Source organism: Bombina bombina, chromosome 7, assembly GCF_027579735.1.
Source record: "Bombina bombina isolate aBomBom1 chromosome 7, aBomBom1.pri, whole genome shotgun sequence".
NCBI lineage: Eukaryota > Metazoa > Chordata > Amphibia > Anura > Bombinatoridae > Bombina > Bombina bombina.
Genome location: NC_069505.1, coordinates 570,411,944 through 570,432,965, shown reverse-complemented (window position 1 = coordinate 570,432,965; position 21,022 = coordinate 570,411,944). Strand labels below are relative to the sequence as shown.

The 21,022-nt window shown below is 39.8% G+C and overlaps 2 protein-coding genes across 2 annotated transcripts in view; both read left to right on the top strand.

Moving 5' to 3' along the window:
* PRRC2A (proline rich coiled-coil 2A) overlaps positions 1-16,018 on the top strand; it is a 354,922-nt gene extending 338,904 nt beyond the window's left edge. The window contains exon 20 of the mRNA XM_053721959.1: positions 15,861-16,018. Coding sequence (XP_053577934.1) covers positions 15,861-16,003 — 143 coding nt within the window. The 3' untranslated portion in view covers positions 16,004-16,018. The remainder of the gene's footprint in view (positions 1-15,860) is intronic.
* Positions 16,019-16,145: 127 nt separating this feature from the next.
* LOC128667075 (protein PRRC2A) lies at positions 16,146-20,798 on the top strand. Its single transcript, XM_053721961.1, has 4 exons — positions 16,146-16,325; positions 16,412-16,528; positions 20,456-20,579; positions 20,700-20,798. The coding sequence occupies exons 1-4, from the start codon at positions 16,170-16,172 to the stop codon at positions 20,762-20,764; spliced, it is 462 nt and encodes a 153-aa protein (XP_053577936.1). The 5' UTR covers positions 16,146-16,169; the 3' UTR covers positions 20,765-20,798.
* Positions 20,799-21,022: the final 224 nt, after the last annotated feature.

Sequence of the window (21,022 nt, the reverse complement as noted above, 5' to 3'; positions counted from 1 at the left end):
TCTATTTTACTCCTATTATCAATTTTTCTTTGTTGTCTTGGGGTCCTTAGTTGAAAAAGCAGGAATGTAAGCATAGGTATATTTAGCCACAATCGGCAAGCGTTACGCAGGGTGCTAAACCAAAAATGCAGATACGAAGAGAACAAAGAAATTGATTATAGGAGTAAATTAGAAAGTTGCTTAAAATTGCTGCTCTATCTGAATCATGAAAGAAAAAAATTGGGTTTAGTATCCCTTTAATTTGCATTGAACATCTACTTTGGGGCCTGTGTTTTGATATAGGCCCCAATTTATCAAAGTCTGGCGGACCTGATCCGACAGTGCGGATCAGGTCCGCCAGACCTCGCTGAATACGGCGAGCAATACGTTCGCCGTATTCAGCATTGCACCAGCAGCTCACAAGAGCTGCTGGTGCAACGCCGCCCCCTGCAGACTCGCGGCCAATGGGCCGCCAGCAGAGGGGTGTCAATCAACACGATCGTACTTGATCGGGTTGATTTCCGGCGATGTCTGTCCGCCTGCTCAGAGCAGGCGGACAGGTTATGGAGCAGCGGTCTTTGTTACCGCTGCTTCATAACTGCTGTTTCTGGCGAGCCTGCATGCTCGCCAGAAACACGGGGCATCAAGCTCCATTCGGAGCTTGATAGATAGGCCCCAAAGTCTCTCTAAAGTATTTGTTTTTGATTGTTTTTAAGGGGAAATACTTTACTTGTCAACTTAGAAGTAATGTAATTACTGTAAGGTGATACCATTTTGAATCATTTGACATTTAAGTGATATTTCACAGGGGTGTACTCACTTCTGTTGTATACTGTATAATCAGTTTGATTTGCTTACTATTTTTGAGTGATAACCAAAATGAAGGTAGAACATAGTATCTAAGCCAGACATCCTCCAACTTGGCCCTCCAGAGGTTTTGGAACTACATTTCCCATGATGCTCATGGGAAATGTAGTTCCAAAACCTCTGGAGGGCCAAGTTTGATGATGCCTGATCTAAGCCTTTAGGCTGTCCAGTTATATGCTTACCCATGTTAGTAAGTGCATGTCCTTGGGTTCAAAGGACACTGTGCTTAAACTTTCAACTTATTTATTTTTTATTTTTTCAAGTTTGTTGCTTACTGGCTGAGAGACAACTCCCAAAGGAATAAACATTTTTAAAAATTGCTTGAGTGATATGACTGAGCCGTATTAAAATACTGTACTTGTACAGAGAGTATCATATCCCCCCCCCCATCTATAAAGGGACAGTAAAGTCAAAATTAAACTTTCATGATTGAGATGGGGCAATTTCAAACAACTTTCCAATTTATTTTTATCATCAAATTTGCTTTGTTCTCTTGGTAATTTTTGTTGAAAGCTAAACCTTAGGTAGGTACATATGCTCGGTGGAGTTACCTAGGAGTCAGCATTGATTGGCTCAAATGCAATTCTGTCAAAAGAACTGAGATAAGGGGGCAGTCTGCAGAGGCTTAGATACAAGGTAATTACAGAGGTAAAAATATATTTCTATAACCATATTGGTTATGCAAAACTGGGTAATGTGTAATAAAGGGATTATCTATCTTTCTAATGTTTTGCTCTGATCTTTCCTGGGGTTTAGCTGTAGTCCACGTCAGTCTCTTCAGTAGAGCAGTGGTGGCTTTTAAGCGATTGGGAACTTGTGGGGTATAATCTTCACTGTGCCTCCCAAACATAGCATATTTACTGGTATTGCTGCTATGTGTGTTCTTGATAGGTACACTCGTTATAAGAGGCTCAGCTCCGGTTTAATTCCGGACTTGGTGGAATGTGGTTTTTTCGTGTTTTACTGATGTGACGACTACAAGGAGGCTAATGGCGACTGGGAGTTCAGTTTAGACACGCCCACGATTAGGAGGGCGGGCTTTTCTGAGGCGGCAAGATAGTGTTTGCGCACCTTCAGTTTTCTCTTTCTGTGCGGTCCGGTATAGAGGGGTTCGTTGCGGCTCTGCTAGCAAAGAACTTGTCATCTGGTAGCCTGTTTGAGCAGCTCTGGGTCCAGATCGTTTGAAATCTTTTCTTTCCGTTTTCCAGCAAGACAGGTAGGCACCTCAGCAAAGAGTGCTGAGGTTACGAGTGAGCAGCTGCTCTGCGGTTGCGCGTTAAATATAAAGTTTAATTTTTTGATTATTATTTTGAAAATTAAATAAGGACATTTTTATTTAATTTGGTTTGATTTTTGGTTTAAGATGGACCAAGAGGCCCTGCCAAACCTTACATGTAGCTTGTGTTTTGATTCCAATGTTGAAACACCAATCCCTTTTTGTTGCTCACGTATTGAAAGGACATTGCATTACAGGGATAGACTTTTTGATTCTGAGCCATCATTAACTAAGACGGATGCTGTTCAGGGGTCTCCTGTTTTAAATATACCGCAGCTTTCTCCTCAGGCGTCCCACGCCTTGTCTATTCCTCCAGTGCCCTGCGTTTCCTCTTTCACTCCGTTTAGGGTTACCTTGCAAGAAATTGCTGCTAAAATATCCTCAGCGGTCTTTTCCCATGCTGCAGATTTAAGGAGGAGGATACTTCGGTAGCATCTGAGGGTAAAATCTCAGATTCAGATAGTGCTTTCTTTCATGTAATTGGCAAGAGTCCAAGAGCTAGTGACGTATGGGATATACAATCCTACCAGGAGGGGCAAAGTTTCCCAAACCTCAAAATGCCTATAAATACACCCCTCACCACACCCAAAACTCAGTTTTTACAAACTTTGCCTCCTATGGAGGTGGTGAAGTAAGTTTGTGCTTAGATTCTACGTTGATATGCGATTCTCAGCATTTTGAAGCCCGATTCCTCTGAGTACAGTGAATGTCAGAGGGATGTGAAGGGAGTATTGCCTATTGAATGCAATGATTTTCCTCATGGGAGATCTATTTCATAGGTTCTCTGTTATCGGTCGTAGAGATTCATCTCCTACCTCCCTTATTCAGATCGACGATATACTCTCATATTCCATTACCTCTACTGAAAACTGTTTCAGTACTGGTTTGGCTATCTGCTATATGTGGATGGGTGTCTTTTGGTAAGAATGTTTTCATTACTTAAGACACTCTCAGCTATGGTTTGGCACTTTATGTATTAATATAAAGTTTTAAATATATGTATTGTACTTATATTTGCCATGAGTCAGGTTTATGTATATTTCCTTTTGCAGACTTCATATGAAATAATAAAAATCCAAAATGGTAGTAATACAGATAAAAATGTGAAAAAGTGTAAAAAATGAGAAAAAAAAAAAAAAAAAAAACAATGTGAAAGTCTCAAAAAAGGTATTTAAGGTATTATAAGCATTATTGCACTATTTTTGCTTTTTCTATATTCCACAGGTACACTGGGATTGCTCATTCCACTTTGGATTTAGTAAACGAGTTGTCTTAATGATATCATCTTAGATACCAAAGATAACTTTATCTATATATATTTTTTGTGAAGCACCAATGTTAGATTTTTGAGACTTTCACATTGTTGTTTTGTTTTTTTTATTTTTTTCTAATTTTTTACACCTTTTCACATTTTTATCTGTATTACTACCATTTTGGATTTTTTTTTTTCATTTTTTCTCACTGATTAATTATTTTTGGACACACTTGCACTATTTTTCATCTATCACCACTATTGGATTAAGAGGAACTTCATCTCTTGATTTGGTCTCCCTAGAGGGACCAGGACACACATATCTCTCATTAGGGACTTTTCCACATTTTGTGTGGATACACACGTTCTACTTATGTTTGTAATTTATTACATGTCATTTTCCATTGTGATCTACACTAATTAACCATTTCCTTCTAAATTGGATAAAGACGTTGCAGCTAGCCAACACTAATCCATCCTTTAACAGATTTTTTAACAAATGTGATCTTATTTATATTTTATACTGTTTAATATTTTAAACTATTAGCAACATTGTATGTGCTGTCAGGCTTTTGATATTTAATTTTTTGAGTCATGGATCCATGATAATTTGATTGTAAATAATACTGTAACCAATTGGTATTGGATTAAGAGGAACTTCATCTCTGGATTTGGTCTCCCTAGAGGGACCAGGACACACATATCTCTCATTAGGGACTTTTCCACATTTTGTGTGGATACACACGTTCTACTTATGTTTGTAATTTATTATATGTCATTTTCCATTGTGATCTACACTAATTAACCATTTCCTTCTAAATTGGATAAAGACGTTGCAGCTAGCCAACACTAATCCATCCTTTAACAGATTTTTTAACAAATGTGATCTTATTTATATTTTATACTGTTTAATATTTTAAACTATTAGCAACATTGTATGTGCTGTCAGGCTTTTGATATTTAAATTTTTGAGTCATGGATCCATGATAATTTGATTGTAAATAATACTGTAACCAATTGGTCTTATTTTATAATTGTTGTGCCACTGAGTTTGTTTTATACCTAGAATAAACTATATACTTTATCTCTACACTTTGAATATCCTTCGCCCTAATTTGAGGCGCTCCTTAGTTCTTATTTCCTATAGACTTTAAAATTCTGTTTATAAACCTCCTGTGGTTATTCCTGAGGTTTTTCCAGTTCCTGATGCTATTTCTAATATGATTTCTAAGGAATGGAATAGGCCTGGTACTACTTTTATTCCTTCTTCAAAGTTTAAAAAATTGTATCCTTTGCCAACAGTTAGATTGGAGTTTTGGGAAAAGATTCCCAAAGTTGATGGAGCTATTTCTACTATTGCTAAACCTACTACTATTCCTATGGAAGATAGTACTTCCTTTAAAGATCCTTTAGATAGAAAACTTGAATCCTATCTAAGGAAAGACTATTTATATTCTGGTCATCTGCTCAGGCCTGCAATTTCTTTGGCTGATGTTGCAGCTGCATCAACTTTTTGGTTGGAAAGTTTAGCGCAACAGGAAACGGATACTGATTTGTCTAGCATTGTTCGCTTGCTTCAACATGCTAATCATTTTATTTGTGATGCCATTTTTGATATCGGCAAAATTGATGTTAAATCTATGTCTTTAGCTAGGAGAGCTTTGTGGCTTAAATCTTGTAATGCTGATATGGTATCTAAGTCCTAGATTACTATCTCTTTCTTTCCAAGGTAATAAGTTATTTGGCTCTCAGTTGGATTCAATTATTTCAACTGTCACTGGGGGAAGGGAGATTTTTTTGCCTCGGGTTAAAAGACCTAAGGGTAAATCTAAAGCTTCTAACCGTTTTCATTCCTTTCGACCAAATAAGGAACAGAAACCTAATCCTTCCCCCAAAGAATCTGGTTCCAATTGGAAACCTTTTTCAATTTGGAATAAATCCAAACCATTTAAGAAATTAAAGCCAGCCCCCATGTCTGCATGAAGGTGCGGCCCTCATTCCAGCTCAGCTGGTAGGGGGTAGATTAAGATTCTTCTAAGGAATTTGGGTGGATTCTGTCCAAAATCAATGGCTTCAGAGTATTGTCTCTCAAGGGTACCGAATAGGATTCAGAGTAAGACCTCCTTTGAGAAGATTTTTTTCTCTCACACATCCCAGCAAATGCAGTAAAGGCTCAGGCTTTTCTGAAGTGTGTTTCAGACCTGGAGCTTTCAGGGGTAATCATAGCAGTTCCATTTTAGGAATAGGGTCTGGGGTTTTATTCAAATCTATTAATTTTCCCAAAGAAAGAAAATTCATTCAGGCCAGTTCTGGATCTGATAATTTTGAATCATTATGTAAGAGTGCCAACTTTCAAAATGGTGACTATAAGGACTATTCTGCCTTTTGTTCAGCAAGGGCATTATAACTCCACAATAGACTTACAGGATGCATATCTTCATATTCTGATTCATTCAGATCATTATCAGTTTCTGAGATTCTCTTTTCTAGGCAAGCATTACCAATTTGTCGCTCTTCCATTTGGCCTAGCGACAGCTCCAAGAATCTTTTCAAAAGTTCTCGGTGCCCTACTTTCTGTAATCAGAAAACGGGGTATTGCGGTATTTCCTTATTTGGACGATATATCTTGGTACTAGCTCAGTCTTCACATTCTGCAGAATCTCTCACGAATCAACTAGTGTTGTTTCTTCAAAGTCATGGTTGGAGGATCAATTTACCAAAAAGTTCTTTGATTCCTCAGACAAGGGTCACCTTTCTCCAACATAGGTGTGTCCGGTCCACGGCGTCATCCTTACTTGTGGGATATTCTCTTCCCCAACAGGAAATGGCAAAGAGCCCAGCAAAGCTGGTCACATGATCCCTCCTAGGCTCCGCCTACCCCAGTCATTCTCTTTGCCGTTGTACAGGCAACATCTCCACGGAGATGGCTTAGAGTTTTTTAGTGTTTAACTGTAGTTTTTATTATTCAATCAAGAGTTTGTTATTTTAAAATAGTGCTGGTATGTACTATTTACTCTGAAACAGAAAAGAGATGAAGATTTCTGTTTGTAAGAGGAAAATGATTTTAGCAACCGTTACTAAAATCGATGGCTGTTCCACACAGGACTGTTGAGAGGAATTAACTTCAGTTGGGGGAACAGTGAGCAGACTTTTGCTGCTTGAGGTATGACACATTCTAACAAGACGATGTAATGCTGGAAGCTGTCATTTTCCCTATGGGATCCGGTAAGCCATTTTTATTACAGAGTAAATAAGGGCTTCACAAGGGCTTGTTAAGACTGTAGACATTTTCTGGGCTAAATCGATTCATATATAAACATATTTAGCCTTGAGGAATCATTTAATCTGGGTATTTTTGTAAAATAATATCGGCAGGCACTGTTTTAGACACCTTATTCTCTAGGGGCTTTCCCTAATCATAGGCAGAGCCTCATTTTCGCGCCGGTATTGCGCACTTGTTTTTGAGAAGCATGACATGCAGTCGCATGTGTGAGGAGCTCTGATACATAAAAAAGACTTTCTGAAGGCGTCATTTGGTATCGTATTCCCCTTTGGGCTTGGTTGGGTCTCAGCAAAGCAGATACCAGGGACTGTAAAGGGGTTAAAGATAAAAACGGCTCCGGTTCCGTTATTTTAAGGGTTAAAGCTTCCAAATTTGGTGTGCAATACTTTAAGGCTTTAAGACACTGTGGTGAAATTTTGGTGAATTTTGAACAATTCCTTCATACTTTTTCGCAATTGCAGTAATAAAGTGTGTTCAGTTTAAAATTTAAAGTGACAGTAACGGTTTTATTTTAAAACGTTTTTTGTACTTTGTTATCAAGTTTATGCCTGTTTAACATGTCTGAACTACCAGATAGACTGTGTTCTGAATGTGGGGAAGCCCTGGTTCCTTCTCATTTAAATAGATGTGATTTATGTGACACTGAAAATGATGCCCAAGATGATTCCTCAAGTGAGGGGAGTAAGCATGGTACTGCATCATTCCCTCCTTCGTCTACACCAGTCTTGCCCACTCAGGAGGCCCCTAGTACATCTAGCGCGCCAATACTCCTTACTATGCAACAATTAACGGCTGTAATGGATAATTCTATCAAAAACATTTTAGCCAAAATGCCCACTTATCAGCGTAAGCGCGACTGCTCTGTTTTAGATACTGAAGAGCATGAGGACGCTGATGATAATGGTTCTGATATGCCCCTACACCAGTCTGAGGGGGCCAGGGAGGTTTTGTCTGAGGGAGAAATTTCAGATTCAGGGAAAATTTCTCAACAAGCTGAACCCGATGTGATTACATTTAAATTTAAGTTGGAACATCTCCGCGCTCTGCTTAAGGAGGTGTTATCCACTCTGGATGATTGTGAGAATTTGATCATCCCAGAGAAACTATGTAAAATGGACAAGTTCCTAGAGGTCCCGGGGACCCCAGAAGCTTTTCCTATACCCAAGCGGGTGGCGGACATTGTAAATAAAGAATGGGAAAGGCCCGGTATACCTTTCGTCCCTCCCCCCATATTTAAAAAATTGTTTCCCATGGTCGACCCCAGAAAGGACTTATGGCAGACAGTCCCCAAGGTCGAGGGGCGGTTTCTACTTTAAACAAACGCACCACTATACCCATAGAAGATAGTTGTGCTTTCAAAGATCCTATGGATAAAAAATTAGAAGGTTTGCTTAAAAAGATGTTTGTTCAGCAAGGTTACCTTCTACAACCAATTTCATGCATTGTCCCTGTCACTACAGCCGCGTGTTTCTGGTTCGATGAGCTAGAAAAGGCGATCGATAGTGATTCTCCTCCTTATGAGGAGATTATGGACAGAATCCGTGCTCTCAAATTGGCTAATTCTTTCACCCTAGACGCCACTTTGCAATTGGCTAGGTTAGCGGCGAAAAATTCTGGGTTTGCTATTGTGGCGCGCAGAGCGCTTTGGTTGAAATCTTGGTCAGCGGATGCGTCTTCCAAGAACAAATTGCTTAACATTCCTTTCAAGGGGAAAAACGCTGTTTGGCCCTGACTTGAAAGAGATTATCTCTGATATCACTGGGGTAAGGGCCACGCCCTTCCTCAGGATAGGTCTTTCAAGGCCAAAAATAAACCTAATTTTCGTCCCTTTCGTAGAAACGGACCAGCCCCAAGTGCTACGTCCTCTAAGCAAGAGGGTAATACTTCTCAAGCCAAGCCAGCCTGGAGACCAATGCAAGGCTGGAACAAGGGAAAGCAGGCCAAGAAGCCTGCCACTGCTACCAAGACAGCATGAAATGTTGGCCCCCGATCCGGGACCGGATCTGGTGGGGGGCAGACTCTCTCTCTTCGCTCAGGCTTGGGCAAGAGATGTTCTGGATCCTTGGGCACTAGAAATAGTCTCCCAAGGTTATCTTCTGGATTCAAGGGGCTTCCCCCAAGGGGGAGGTTCCACAGGTCTCAATTGTCTTCAGACCACATAAAGAGACAGGCATTCTTACATTGTGTAGAAGACCTGTTAAAAATGGGAGTGATTCATCCTGTTCCATTAGGAGAACAAGGGATGGGGTTCTACTCCAATCTGTTCGTAGTTCCCAAAAAAGAGGGAACGTTCAGACCAATCTTGGATCTCAAGATCCTAAACAAGTTTTCTCAAGGTTCCATCGTTCAAAATGGAAACTATTCGAACAATTCTTCCTTCCATCCAGGAAGGTCAATTCATGACCACGGTGGATTTAAAGGATGCGTATCTACATATTCCTATCCACAAGGAACATCATCGGTTCCTAAGGTTCGCATTCCTGGACAAGCATTACCAGTTCGTGGCACTTCCTTTCGGATTAGCCACTGCTCCAAGGATTTTCACAAAGGTACTAGGGTCCCTTCTAGCGGTACTAAGACCAAGGGGCATTGCAGTAGTACCTTACTTGGACGACATTCTGATTCAAGCGTCGTCCCTTCCTCAAGCAAAGGCTCACACGGACATAGTCCTGGCCTTTCTCAGATCTCACGGATGGAAAGTGAACGTAGAAAAGAGTTCTCTATCTCCGTCAACAAGGGTTCCCTTCTTGGGAACAATAATAGACTCCTTAGAAATGAGGATTTTTCTGACAGAGGCCAGAAAAACAAAACTTCTAAACTCTGTCAAACACTTCATTCCGTTCCTCTTCCTTCCATAGCGCAGTGCATGGAAGTAATAGGTTTGATGGTAGCGGCAATGGACATAGTTCCTTTTGCGCGCATTCATCTAAGACCATTACAACTGTGCATGCTCAGTCAGTGGAATGGGGACTATACAGACTTGTCTCCGACGATTCAAGTAAATCAGAGGACCAGAGACTCACTCCGTTGGTGGCTGTCCCTGGACAACCTGTCACAAGGGATGACCTTCCGCAGACCAGAGTGGGTCATTGTCACGACCGACGCCAGTCTGATGGGCTGGGGCGCGGTCTGGGGACCCCTGAAAGCTCAGGGGTCTTTGGTCTCGGGAAGAATCTCTTCTACCGATAAATATTCTGGAACTGAGAGCGATATTCAATGCTCTCAAGGCTTGGCCTCAGCTAGCAAAGGCCAAGTTCATACGGTTTCAATCAGACAACATGACGACTGTTGCGTACATCAACCATCAGGGGGGAACAAGGAGTTCCCTGGCGATGGAAGAAGTGACCAAAATCATTCAATGGGCGGAGACTCACTCCTGCCACCTGTCTGCAATCCACATTCCAGGAGTGGAAAATTGGGAAGCGGATTTTTCTGAGTCGTCAGACATTTCATCCGGGGGGGAGTGGGAACTCCATCCGGAAATCTTTGCCCAAATTACTCAATTGTGGGGCATTCCAGACATGGATCTGATGGCCTCTCGTCAGAACTTCAAGGTTCCTTGCTACGGGTCCAGATCCAGGGATCCCAAGGCGACTCTAGTAGATGCACTAGTAGCACCTTGGACCTTCAAACTAGCTTATGTATTCCCGCCGTTTCCTCTCATCCCCAGGCTGTAGCCAGGATCAATCCGGAGTGGGCGTCGGTTATCTTGATAGCTCCTGCGTGGCCACGCAGGACTTGGTATGCAGATCTGGTGAATATGTCATCGGCTCCACCATGGAAGCTACCTTTGAGACGAGACCTTCTTGTTCAAGGTCCGTTCGAACATCCGAATCTGGTCTCACTCCAGCTGACTGCTTGGAGATTGAACGCTTGATCTTATCAAGACGAGGGTTCTCAGATTCTGTTATTGATACTCTTGTTCAGGCCAGAAAGCCTGTAACTAGAAAAATTTACCACAAAATATGGAAAAAATATATCTGTTGGTGTGAATCTAAAGGATTCCCTTGGAACAAGGTAAAGATTCCTAAGATTCTATCCTTTCTTCAAGAAGGATTGGAGAAAGGATTATCGGCAAGTTCCTTGAAGGGACAGATTTCTGCCTTGTCTGTGTTACTTCACAAAAAGCTGGCAGCTGTGCCAGATGTTCAAGCCTTTGTTCAGGCTCTGGTTAGAATCAAGCCTGTTTACAAACCTTTGACTCCTCCTTGGAGTCTCAACTTAGTTCTTTCAGTTCTTCAGGGGGTTTCCGTTTGAACCCTTGCATTCCGTTGATATTAAGTTATTATCTTGGAAAGTTTTGTTTTGGTTGCAATTTCTTCTGCTAGAAGAGTTTCAGAATTATCTGCTCTGCAGTGTTCTCCTCCTTATCTGGTTTTCCATGCAGATAAGGTGGTTTTACGTACTAAACCTGGTTTTCTTCCGAAAGTTGTTTCTAACAAAAACATTAACCAGGAGATAGTCGTGCCTTCTTTGTGTCCGAATCCAGTTTCAAAGAAGGAACGTTTGTTGCACAATTTGGATGTTGTTCGCGCTCTAAAATTCTATTTAGATGCTACAAAGGATTTTAGACAAACATCTTCCTTGTTTGTTGTTTATTCTGGTAAAAGGAGAGGTCAAAAAGCAACTTCTACCTCTCTCTCTTTTTGGATTAAAAGCATCATCAGATTGGCTTTATGAGACTGCCGGACGGCAGCCTCCTGAAAGAATCACAGCTCATTCCACTAGGGCTGTGGCTTCCACATGGGCCTTCAAGAACGAGGCTTCTGTTGATCAGATATGTAGGGCAGCGACTTGGTCTTCACTGCACACTTTTACCAAATTTTACAAGTTTGATACTTTTGCTTCTTCTGAGGCTATTTTTGGGAGAAAGGTTTTGCAAACCGTGGTGCCTTCCATTTAGGTGACCTGATTTGCTCCCTCCCTTCATCCGTGTCCTAAAGCTTTGGTATTGGTTCCCACAAGTAAGGATGACGCCGTGGACCGGACACACCTATGTTGGAGAAAACAGTATTTATGTTTACCTGATAAATTACTTTCTCCAACGGTGTGTCCGGTCCACGGCCCGCCCTGGTTTTTTAATCAGGTCTGATAATTTATTTTCTTTAACTACAGTCACCACGGTATCATATGGTTTCTCCTATGCAAATATTCCTCCTTTACGTCGGTCGAATGACTGGGGGTAGGCGGAGCCGAGGAGGGATCATGTGACCAGCTTTGCTGGGCTCTTTGCCATTTCCTGTTGGGGAAGAGAATATCCCACAAGTAAGGATGACGCCGTGGACCGGACACACCGTTGGAGAAAGTAATTTATCAGGTAAACATAAATTCTGTTTTTTATGTTTCCAGATAGTTTCAGTGTTCTTGACTCTGTCTCTAACTGACAACTAAAGATTCAAATTGGTTTCAGCTTGTTGGAACCTTCAGTCTCAATCATTCCCTTCAGTAGCTATGTGCATGATAATTTTAGGTCTCGTGACTGCAGCATTGGACGCGATCCCCTTTTCTCATTTTCACATGAGACCTCTCCAGCTTTGTATGCTGAACCAGTGGTGCAGGGATTATACAAAGATATCACAATTAATATCCTTAAATCCCAATGTTAGAGTATCTCTGACTTGGTGGTTAGATCACCATCGTATAATTCTAGGGGCCTCTTTTGTTCATCCAACCTGGACTGTAATCACAACAGATGCAAGCCTTTCAGGTTGGGGAACTGTCTGGGGATCTCTGACAGCACAAGGGGTTTGGAAATCTCAAGAGGCGAGATTACCAATCAATATTTTGGAACTCCGTACGATTTTCAGGGCTCTTCAGATTTGGCCTCTGTTGAAGAGAGAACCGTTCATTTGTTTTCAGACAGACAATATCACAATTGTGGCATATGTCAATCATCAGGGTGGGACTCACAGTCCCCATGTTATGAAAGAAGTATCTCGGATACATGCTTGGGCGGAATCCAGTTCCTGTCTAATTTATGCGGTTCATATCCCAGGTATAGACAATTGGGAAGCGGATTATCTCAGCCGTCCGACTTTATATCCAGGGGAGTGGTCCATCCATCCGGATGTGTTTTCTCAGATTGTTCAGATGTGGGGTCTTCCAGAAATAGATCTGATGGCTTCTCATCTAAACAAGAAACTTCCCAGGTACCTGTCCAGGGATCCTCCGGCGGAAGCAGTGGATGCGTTGACAGTTCCTTGGTGTTACCAACCTGCTTATATTTTACTGCCTCTAGTTCTTCTTCCAAGATTGATCTCCAAATTCATCATGTAACAATCGTTTGTGTTGCTGGTAGCTCCAGCATGGCCTCACAGGTTTTGGTATGCAGATCTTGTTCGAATGTCTAGTTGCCAACCTTGGCCACTTTAGACCTAGCATACAAATTAAAAAAAAAAAAGTTTCCATTTACTTCTATTATCAAATTTGCTCCGTTCCCATGATATTCTGTGTTGAAGAGATACGTAGGTAGGTATCTGGCGCACTACATGATAGGAAATAGTGCTGCCATCTAGTGCTCTTGCTAATGTATAACATTAGCACTACATGACAGGAACTAGTGCTGCCATCTAGTGCTCTTGTTAATGTATAACATTAGTACTACATGACAGGAAATAGTGCAGCCATCTAGTGCTCTTGGTAATGTATAACATTAGCACTACATGACAGGAAATAGTGCTGCCATCTAGTGCTCTTGCTAATGTATAACATTAGTACTACATGACAGGAAATAGTGCTGCCATCTAGTGCTCTTGCTAATGTATAACATTAGCACTGCATGACAGGAAATAGTGGTGCCCTCTAGTGCTCTTGCTATTGTATAACATTAGTACTACATGACAGGAAATAGTGCAGCCATCTAGTGCTCTTGGTAATGTATAACATTAGCACTACATGACAGGAAATAGTGCTGCCATCTAGTGCTCTTGCTAATGTATAACATTAGTACTACATGACAGGAAATAGTGCTGCCATCTAGTGCTCTTGCTAATGTATAACATTAGCACTACATGACAGGAAATAGTGCTGCACAGCAAAAATTACAGACACAGACATCCAGCTTCTTCCTGCATGATAGAGCTGTGGCTTCCACCTGGGCCTTTAAAAATGAGGCCTCTGTTGAACAGATTTGCAAGGCTGCGACTTGGTCTTCGCTTCACACCTTTTCAAAATTTTACAAATTTGACACTTTTGCTTCTTAGGAGGCTGTTTTTGGGAGAAAGGTTCTACAGGCAGTGGTTCCTTCCGTTTACGTTCCTACCTTGTCCCTCCCATCATCCGTGTACTTTAGCTTTGGTATTGGTATCCCACAAGTAATGGATGATCCGTGGACTGGATACACTTAACAAGAGAAAACATAATTTATGCTTACCTGATAAATTTATTTCTCTTGTAGTGTATCCAGTCCACGGCCCGCCCTGTCCTTTTAAGGCAGGTCTAAATTTTAATTAAACTACAGTCACCACTGCACCCTATGGTTTCTCCTTTCTCGTCTTGTTTCGGTCGAATGACTGGATATGGCAGTGAGGGGAGGAGCTATATAGCAGCTCTGCTGTGGGTGATCCTCTTGCAACTTCCTGTTGGGAAGGAGAATATCCCACAAGTAATGGATGATCCGTGGACTGGATACACTACAAGAGAAATAAATTTATCAGGTAAGCATAAATTATGTTTTTTAAACATCTTTCTAATTTACTTTTATTATTTAATTTACTTCTTTCTCTTGTTATCCTTTGCTGAAAATGTTTATATTGGTAAGCTCAGGAGCAACCAAGAACCTAGGTTCTAGCTGCTGATTGGTGGATGCATATATATATATACACATTGTCATTGGCTCACCCATGTGTTCAGTTAGAAACCAGTAGTGCATTGCTGCTCATTCTAAAAATGATACAAAGAGAATGAAACAAATTAGATAATAGAAGTAAATCAGAGTTTTATTTAAAATTGTATTCTCTGTCAGGATCATGAAAGAAAATGTTTGGGTTCGTGTCCCTTTAAGACCAGACAGCCACTAGGTCTAAATAGGGAATACAACCTTATTAACTTCTGCCAATGATTTTGCTCTTCAGGAATTATGGCCACATTAATCATAAGTCATACTGAACTACTAACCAAACAATTAAATTATTAATTTAATTATAAAAAGAACAGTGACTGAAATCTAAAATGTGAGATTAGGTTCATATCTAGGCGTGGGCAGAATTTCAAGCCCTAATATACAAGTATTAACATGATCTATGACAGCTAGCACGAGATTGGAATTAAATGCTGGTTTATTGGAGATGAAATAACCTAGAAATAAACTGAGGACTTTGACATCCGTGAAATTGGACAAATAGGTTACCTACTTAAATTGGGAAGTTTGTGAGACATTCTTTCCCATTAGTATCAGCTACCAGTTCCAATGCCACCCTGTGTGTCCCAGACTCTGTGTGGGACGCTTCAAAATCGTCATAGGTCGACTTAGTACATCACGCTCCCCCTAACCTAACTGCTCCTGACCTTGTAAAGTTTTATCAAATATTTATATACTTTATAGCAAGTATTAACTCCCTCTTATACTCTGGTGATATATATATAGAATGGTGCAAGGGAAGCATGTGATGCGAATAATGCAATGCGCTAAAAGCTCAATTAAGATAGGAGTTTGTCTTTTGTTTTTAACCTATCAGAGGGGTGTATCTAGATTTAAATGCACAGGTGTATCTGTCAGTATCCACGCTATGACTATGGCATGACAGCCGAAACGCGTCATTGAGACTGACACACACCATTCCAACACCTGCACTTTCTTTTACCTGTTTTTAAATGGATGAATAAAGATGTTGCTTTTTAACCTGTTATTGAGGAGACTCAGGGTTCAATTTATTTTCATCCAATGAATTGTCCTTCTGGAGTGGGTGGGTGGGGTTGTGATTTTTAAACTGTAACCAGGGATCATGATGATTTGGTCGATTTGTTGTTGGAGATGCAGTACTTTGTAAATTTAATTTAGTCCAGTGTTTTGGATACTTTGTTCACAATTCTTTGCAAATGGTTATTTTCTTTATCTGTGTTATAAGAGGTTATATCTGACTTTTATATTTTAATTTATCTTGAGTCTGCATTTTGCATTTGTGTTTATTTTTTTTATTTCCGTTTTTTACTTTTTTTCTAAATTTTGATTATTTTTCCATTTTTTTCTTTGCCTGTCTTGGAAGATGATCGTGCCAAGCTGTGTGCTTCTTACCCCATGAAACCATGGATGAATCCCATTGGCTCCTATGAAGACCCTTTTAAATACAGAGGTAAAAGGAAATGTGTCATAACTGTTCAAAGAATAAATATGAGGTTTGCTGGGTGAGGGTGGTTGGCACTGTTTGTGTGAGGTAGGTTATGTTGCATAGTATGTATAAGGGGTAAAGAGCTTGGCACTGCATGCGTAATAGGTGATGGCTAACACGGTGTGTAAGGGTGGATGAAGGTGGCACTGCTTTGTCATTTGCCATTCTTTCCTTCTCTCTTTAAAGATGAGCCAGTCAGACAGCGGGGTGGATTTGAGCAGCGATTCACAGCTCTCCTCCAGTAGTTGTAGCCAGCGCAGCTCCCCTGATGGGGGTCTGAAACCTGAGGGAGACAAGAGAGCAGGACGGGCGGCAGGGCAACAGCAACATGGGCAAAAACTGGTAACACGTGTTTGCACGTCCTAAAGCTTTAGTCTGTTTTTGGATATTTGTTTTTCACTTATATCTTATTTTCTTTACTTCCCAAGTTGGTGGTTCCACCTCCTGGCCCGATCGGAACAGAGAGATCACAGAAACCTGAGGGATCCCGTGGCTCTAATGCTCCCTCCTGTCTCCCATCTGCTTCCCATTCTACTAATCCAAAGGTAATTCACGTCTTAACTTTCGATATTTTTTGGGTGTTTAAACTTCTCGTTCTCATGTTAAAGGGACATGAAACATAAATTATGTTTTTATGATTCAGCTAGAACATGTAATTTAAAAAAAAATCTAATTTACTTCTATTATCAATTTTTCTTCGTTCTCTTTGTATCTTTTGTTGTAAACCAGGGAAGTAAGCTTAGGAGCCAGCCAATTTCTGGAGCACTATATGGCAGCAGTTTTGCAAGAATGTTATCCATTTGCAAGAGCACTAGATGGCAGCACTATTTCCTGTCATGTAGTACTAATGTTATACATTAGCAAGAGCACTAGATGGCAGCACTATTTCCTGTCATGTAGCACTAATGTTACACATTAGCAAGATCACTAGATGGTAGCACTATTTCCTGTCATGTAGTACTAATGTTATACATTAGCAAGAGCACTAGATGGCACTGGCAGCACTATTTCCTGTCATGTAGTGCTAATGTTATACATTAGCAAGAGCACTAGAGGGCAGCACTATTTCCTGTCATGTAGTACTAATTTTATACATTAGCAAGAGCACTAGATGGCAGCACTATTTCCTGTCATGTAGTACTAATGTTATACATTAACAAGATCACTAGATGGCAGCACTGTTTCCTGTCATGTAGTACTAATGTTATACATTAGCAAGAGCACTAGATGGCAGCACTATTTCCTGTCATGTAGTACTAATTTTATACATTAGCAAGAGCACTAGATGGCAGCACTATTTCCTGTCATGTAGTACTAATGTTATACATTAACAAGATCACTAGATGGCAGCACTATTTCCTGTCATGTAGTACTAATGTTATACATTAGCAAGAGCACTAGATGGCAGCACTATTTCCTGTCATGTAGCACTAATGTTATACATTAGCAAGAGCACTAGAGGGCAGCACTATTTCCTGTCATGTAGTACTAATGTTATACATTAGCAAGAGCACTAGATGGCAGCACTATTTCTTGTCATGTAGTACTAATGTTATACATTAGCAAGAGCACTAGATGGCAGCACTATTTCCTGTCATGTAGTACTAATGTTATACATTAGCAAGAGCACTAGATGGCAGCACTATTTCCTGCATGTAGTACTAATGTTATACATTAGCAAGAGCACTAGATGGCAGCACTATTTCCTGTCATGTAGTACTAATGTTATACATTAGCAAGAGCACTAGAGGGCAGCACTATTTCCTGTCATGTAGTACTAATGTTATACATTAACAAGAGCACTAGATGGCAGCACTATTTCCTATCATGTAGTACTAATGTTATACATTAGCAAGAGCACTAAGAGGGCAGCACTATATCCTGTCATGTAGTTCTAATGTTATACATTAGCAAGAGCACTAGATGGCAGCACTATTTCCTGTCATATAGTACTAATGTTATACAATAGCAAGAGCACTAGAGGGCACCACTATTTCCTGTCATGCAGTGCTAATGTTATACATTAGCAAGAGCACTAGATGGCAGCACTATTTCCTGTCATGTAGTACTAATGTTATACATTAGCAAGAGCACTAGATGGCAGCACTATTTCCTATCATGTAGTGCGCCAGATGCCTACCTACGTATCTCTTCAACACAGAATATCATGGGAACGGAGCAAATTTGATAATAGAAGTAAATGGAAACCTTTTTTTTTTTTTTTTAGTTTGTATGCTAGGTCTAAATCACAAAAGGAAATATTTGGGTTTCATATCCCTTTAAAGGAACAGTCAAGTCCAAAATAAAATTTAATGATTCAAAAAGGGCATGTAACTTTTAAACAACTTTCCAATTTACTTTTATCACCAATTTTGCTTTGTTCTTTTGGTATTCTTAGGTGAAAGCTAAACCTAGGTAGGGTCATATGCTAATTTCTTAGACTTTGAAGGCTGCCTCCTATCTCAATGCATTTTGACAGTTTTTCACCACTAGAGGTTGTTAGTTCATGTGTGTCATATAGATAAAATTGTGCTCACGCCCGTGGAGCTACCTAGAAGTTGGCACTAGCTAAAATGCAAATCTGTCAAAAGAACTGAAATAAGAGGGCAGTCTGCAGAGGCTTAGATACAAGATAATTACAGAGGTAAAAAGTATATTATTATTACACTGTTGGTTATGCAAAACTGGGGAATGGGTAATAAAGGGATTATCTATCTTTTTAAACAACAAAAAATCTGGTGTTGACTGTCCCTTTAAAGGGACATTGAACACTTTGAGATGGTATTATAAAATGATAAATCATATATATATATATATATATATATATATATAACAAACTTTGCAATATACTTTCATTATTTATTTTGTCCCCTTTTCCTGTAATTCCATTATGAAATTGTGAGCTTTTCAGCTCCTGTTAGAAATGGAAGTGCAGATCACTGTTATATTCCACACAGCCATTGGCTGCACACTCTAGTGACCTATTTATAACTGTCTCTAATTGGCCACAGCAGAGAAGGTAACCTAAGTTACAACATGGCAGCTCCCATGGTTTTATAGACACTAAAACTTTATACTTATTTTATCACTATTTAATCAGCTAATAAAACTATAAAAAGTACATCTTTATGTTATTCTCAGACTAGTCTTTTCTTTGAATGCATCATTTTATCTAGCATTTATTTAGTGTTTAATGTCCCTTTAAGCTTTCATTACCAATAACCACTTTTGTCTTTGTGCTTTTTTCTATACAAGTCACCTTGTTCTGCATCTTTTTTTTTTAATCATCTTTTTTTACAACCTTCCTCTTCCACCTCTCTCTACCTTTTCTGTCTCTTGATTCGTCTCTGAACTGCTACACCTGGAATTGGTGTTAATCTTCCTTCTGACACTGACGGTTCTACCCAGGATCTTTTTAATGGCCGATTTTACTGACCACTTGGCTTCAATTTAAGCCAATATTCGCTACAAATCAGCTAATATTACATATTTTAAAAGGACATGAACCCCGATAGAGCATGTGATTTTAAACAACTTTCCAATTTACTTATCTAATTTGTTTTGTGCTCTTGGTATCCTTTGTTGAAAAGGATACCTACGTAGGCTCCGGAGCTGCTGATTGGTGGTTGCACATATACTCCATGCTATTGGCTGACCCAAAGCATTAATTAACTCCCAGTAATGCGTTATTTATTCAACGAAGGATGCCAAGAAAACAAAGCAAATATGATAACAGAAGTAAATTGGAAAGTTGTTTAAAATCGTTTGTTCTGTCTGAATCATAAAATAAATGTTTTGGGTTTCATATTCCTTTAATGTCTGTTGCACAAAACATCATTAAATCAATAGTTGAATTTCACACTTAAAGGGATTGTAAAGTCCAAATAAAACTTTCATGATTCAGATAGGGCGTGTAATTTTAAAAAAAACTTTACTTTTATCATCAAATTTGCTTTGTTCTGTTGGTATTCTTAGTTGAAAGCTTAACCTAGGTAGGCTCATATGCTAATTTCTAAGCCCTTAAAGGCCCCCTCTCATCGGAATACATTTTACAGTTTTTCACAGCTAGAGGGCATTAGTTCATGTGTTTCATGTAGATAACACTGTGCTCAGGCACGTGAGTCAGCACTGATTGGCTAAAATGCAAGTCTGTCAAAAGATCTGAGATGAGGAGGCAGTCAGTAGAAGTTTAGATACAAGGTAATTACAGAGGTAAAAAGTATATTTCTATAACAGTGTTGGTTATGCAAAACTGGGAAATGGTAAATAAAGGGCTTATCTATCTTTTTAAACAATAACATTTTTTGGTGTTTACTGTCCCTTTAATTTGTGCTTTGGATAGCTTAAGTAACATTTAGAAATAACAGAAAATATTACAGTATTGCTAAGTGCTACACAGACACCTTATCTCACACTCAGCCTGTTTTTCCCTTATTGCTGCTAAGACTATAGCTTTGTACTCTTACAATCAGATTGGGTCTTCTTCACGGCCTTGGGATCTTTCAACTCAGTCAACGTCGTCTGAGACGCCAGTGGATCCCAGACAATTTGCCCCATCACCCTCCCTTCCAGAAGGCACAAGACAACAACCACAAGGTGCACATCTTAACTATAGCAAACTATTTAGATGAAGTGGGATATTCATTACATCAGGTGAAGTTTATTATGGAAGAGTTTGAAATTTATGTAATTTTTTTTTTTTTCTTCATTTAACAGATGATCGGAATCAGAGACTTTATTCTAGCCAGTTTCTACCAGGTATGAAAACTCTTTGTAAATAATGCAACAGGAGAGGCAACAATTAAATAATGTGAGACAATTTTCTGCTTAACTTATGCATAGACGAAAAAAGCACTAGTTAATTTTATAAATATTTTTTTTTTTTTTTGATTTTGAAACAGACCAGCACTTTTTTGTAACACTGTTTTGTGGAACAGAAGCTCACTGGCTGATAAGGCAAAAACCTCCTTGCGGCAATGACCATCTACGTGTAACTCAGGAGTTTAATAGTTGCCACTCCCATGAGGGAGCTTACTATG

Excerpts from the sequence above, each read along its gene's own strand:
- LOC128667075 (XM_053721961.1), top strand. The coding sequence starts at position 16,170 with ATGAGCCAGTCAGACAGCGGGGTGGATTTGAGCAGCGATTCACAGCTC. Across the intron at positions 16,529-20,455 it reads CCCATTCTACTAATCCAAAG|ATTGGGTCTTCTTCACGGCC; the intron begins GTAATTCACGTC and ends TCTTACAATCAG. Across the intron at positions 20,580-20,699 it reads CACAAGACAACAACCACAAG|ATGATCGGAATCAGAGACTT; the intron begins GTGCACATCTTA and ends TTCATTTAACAG.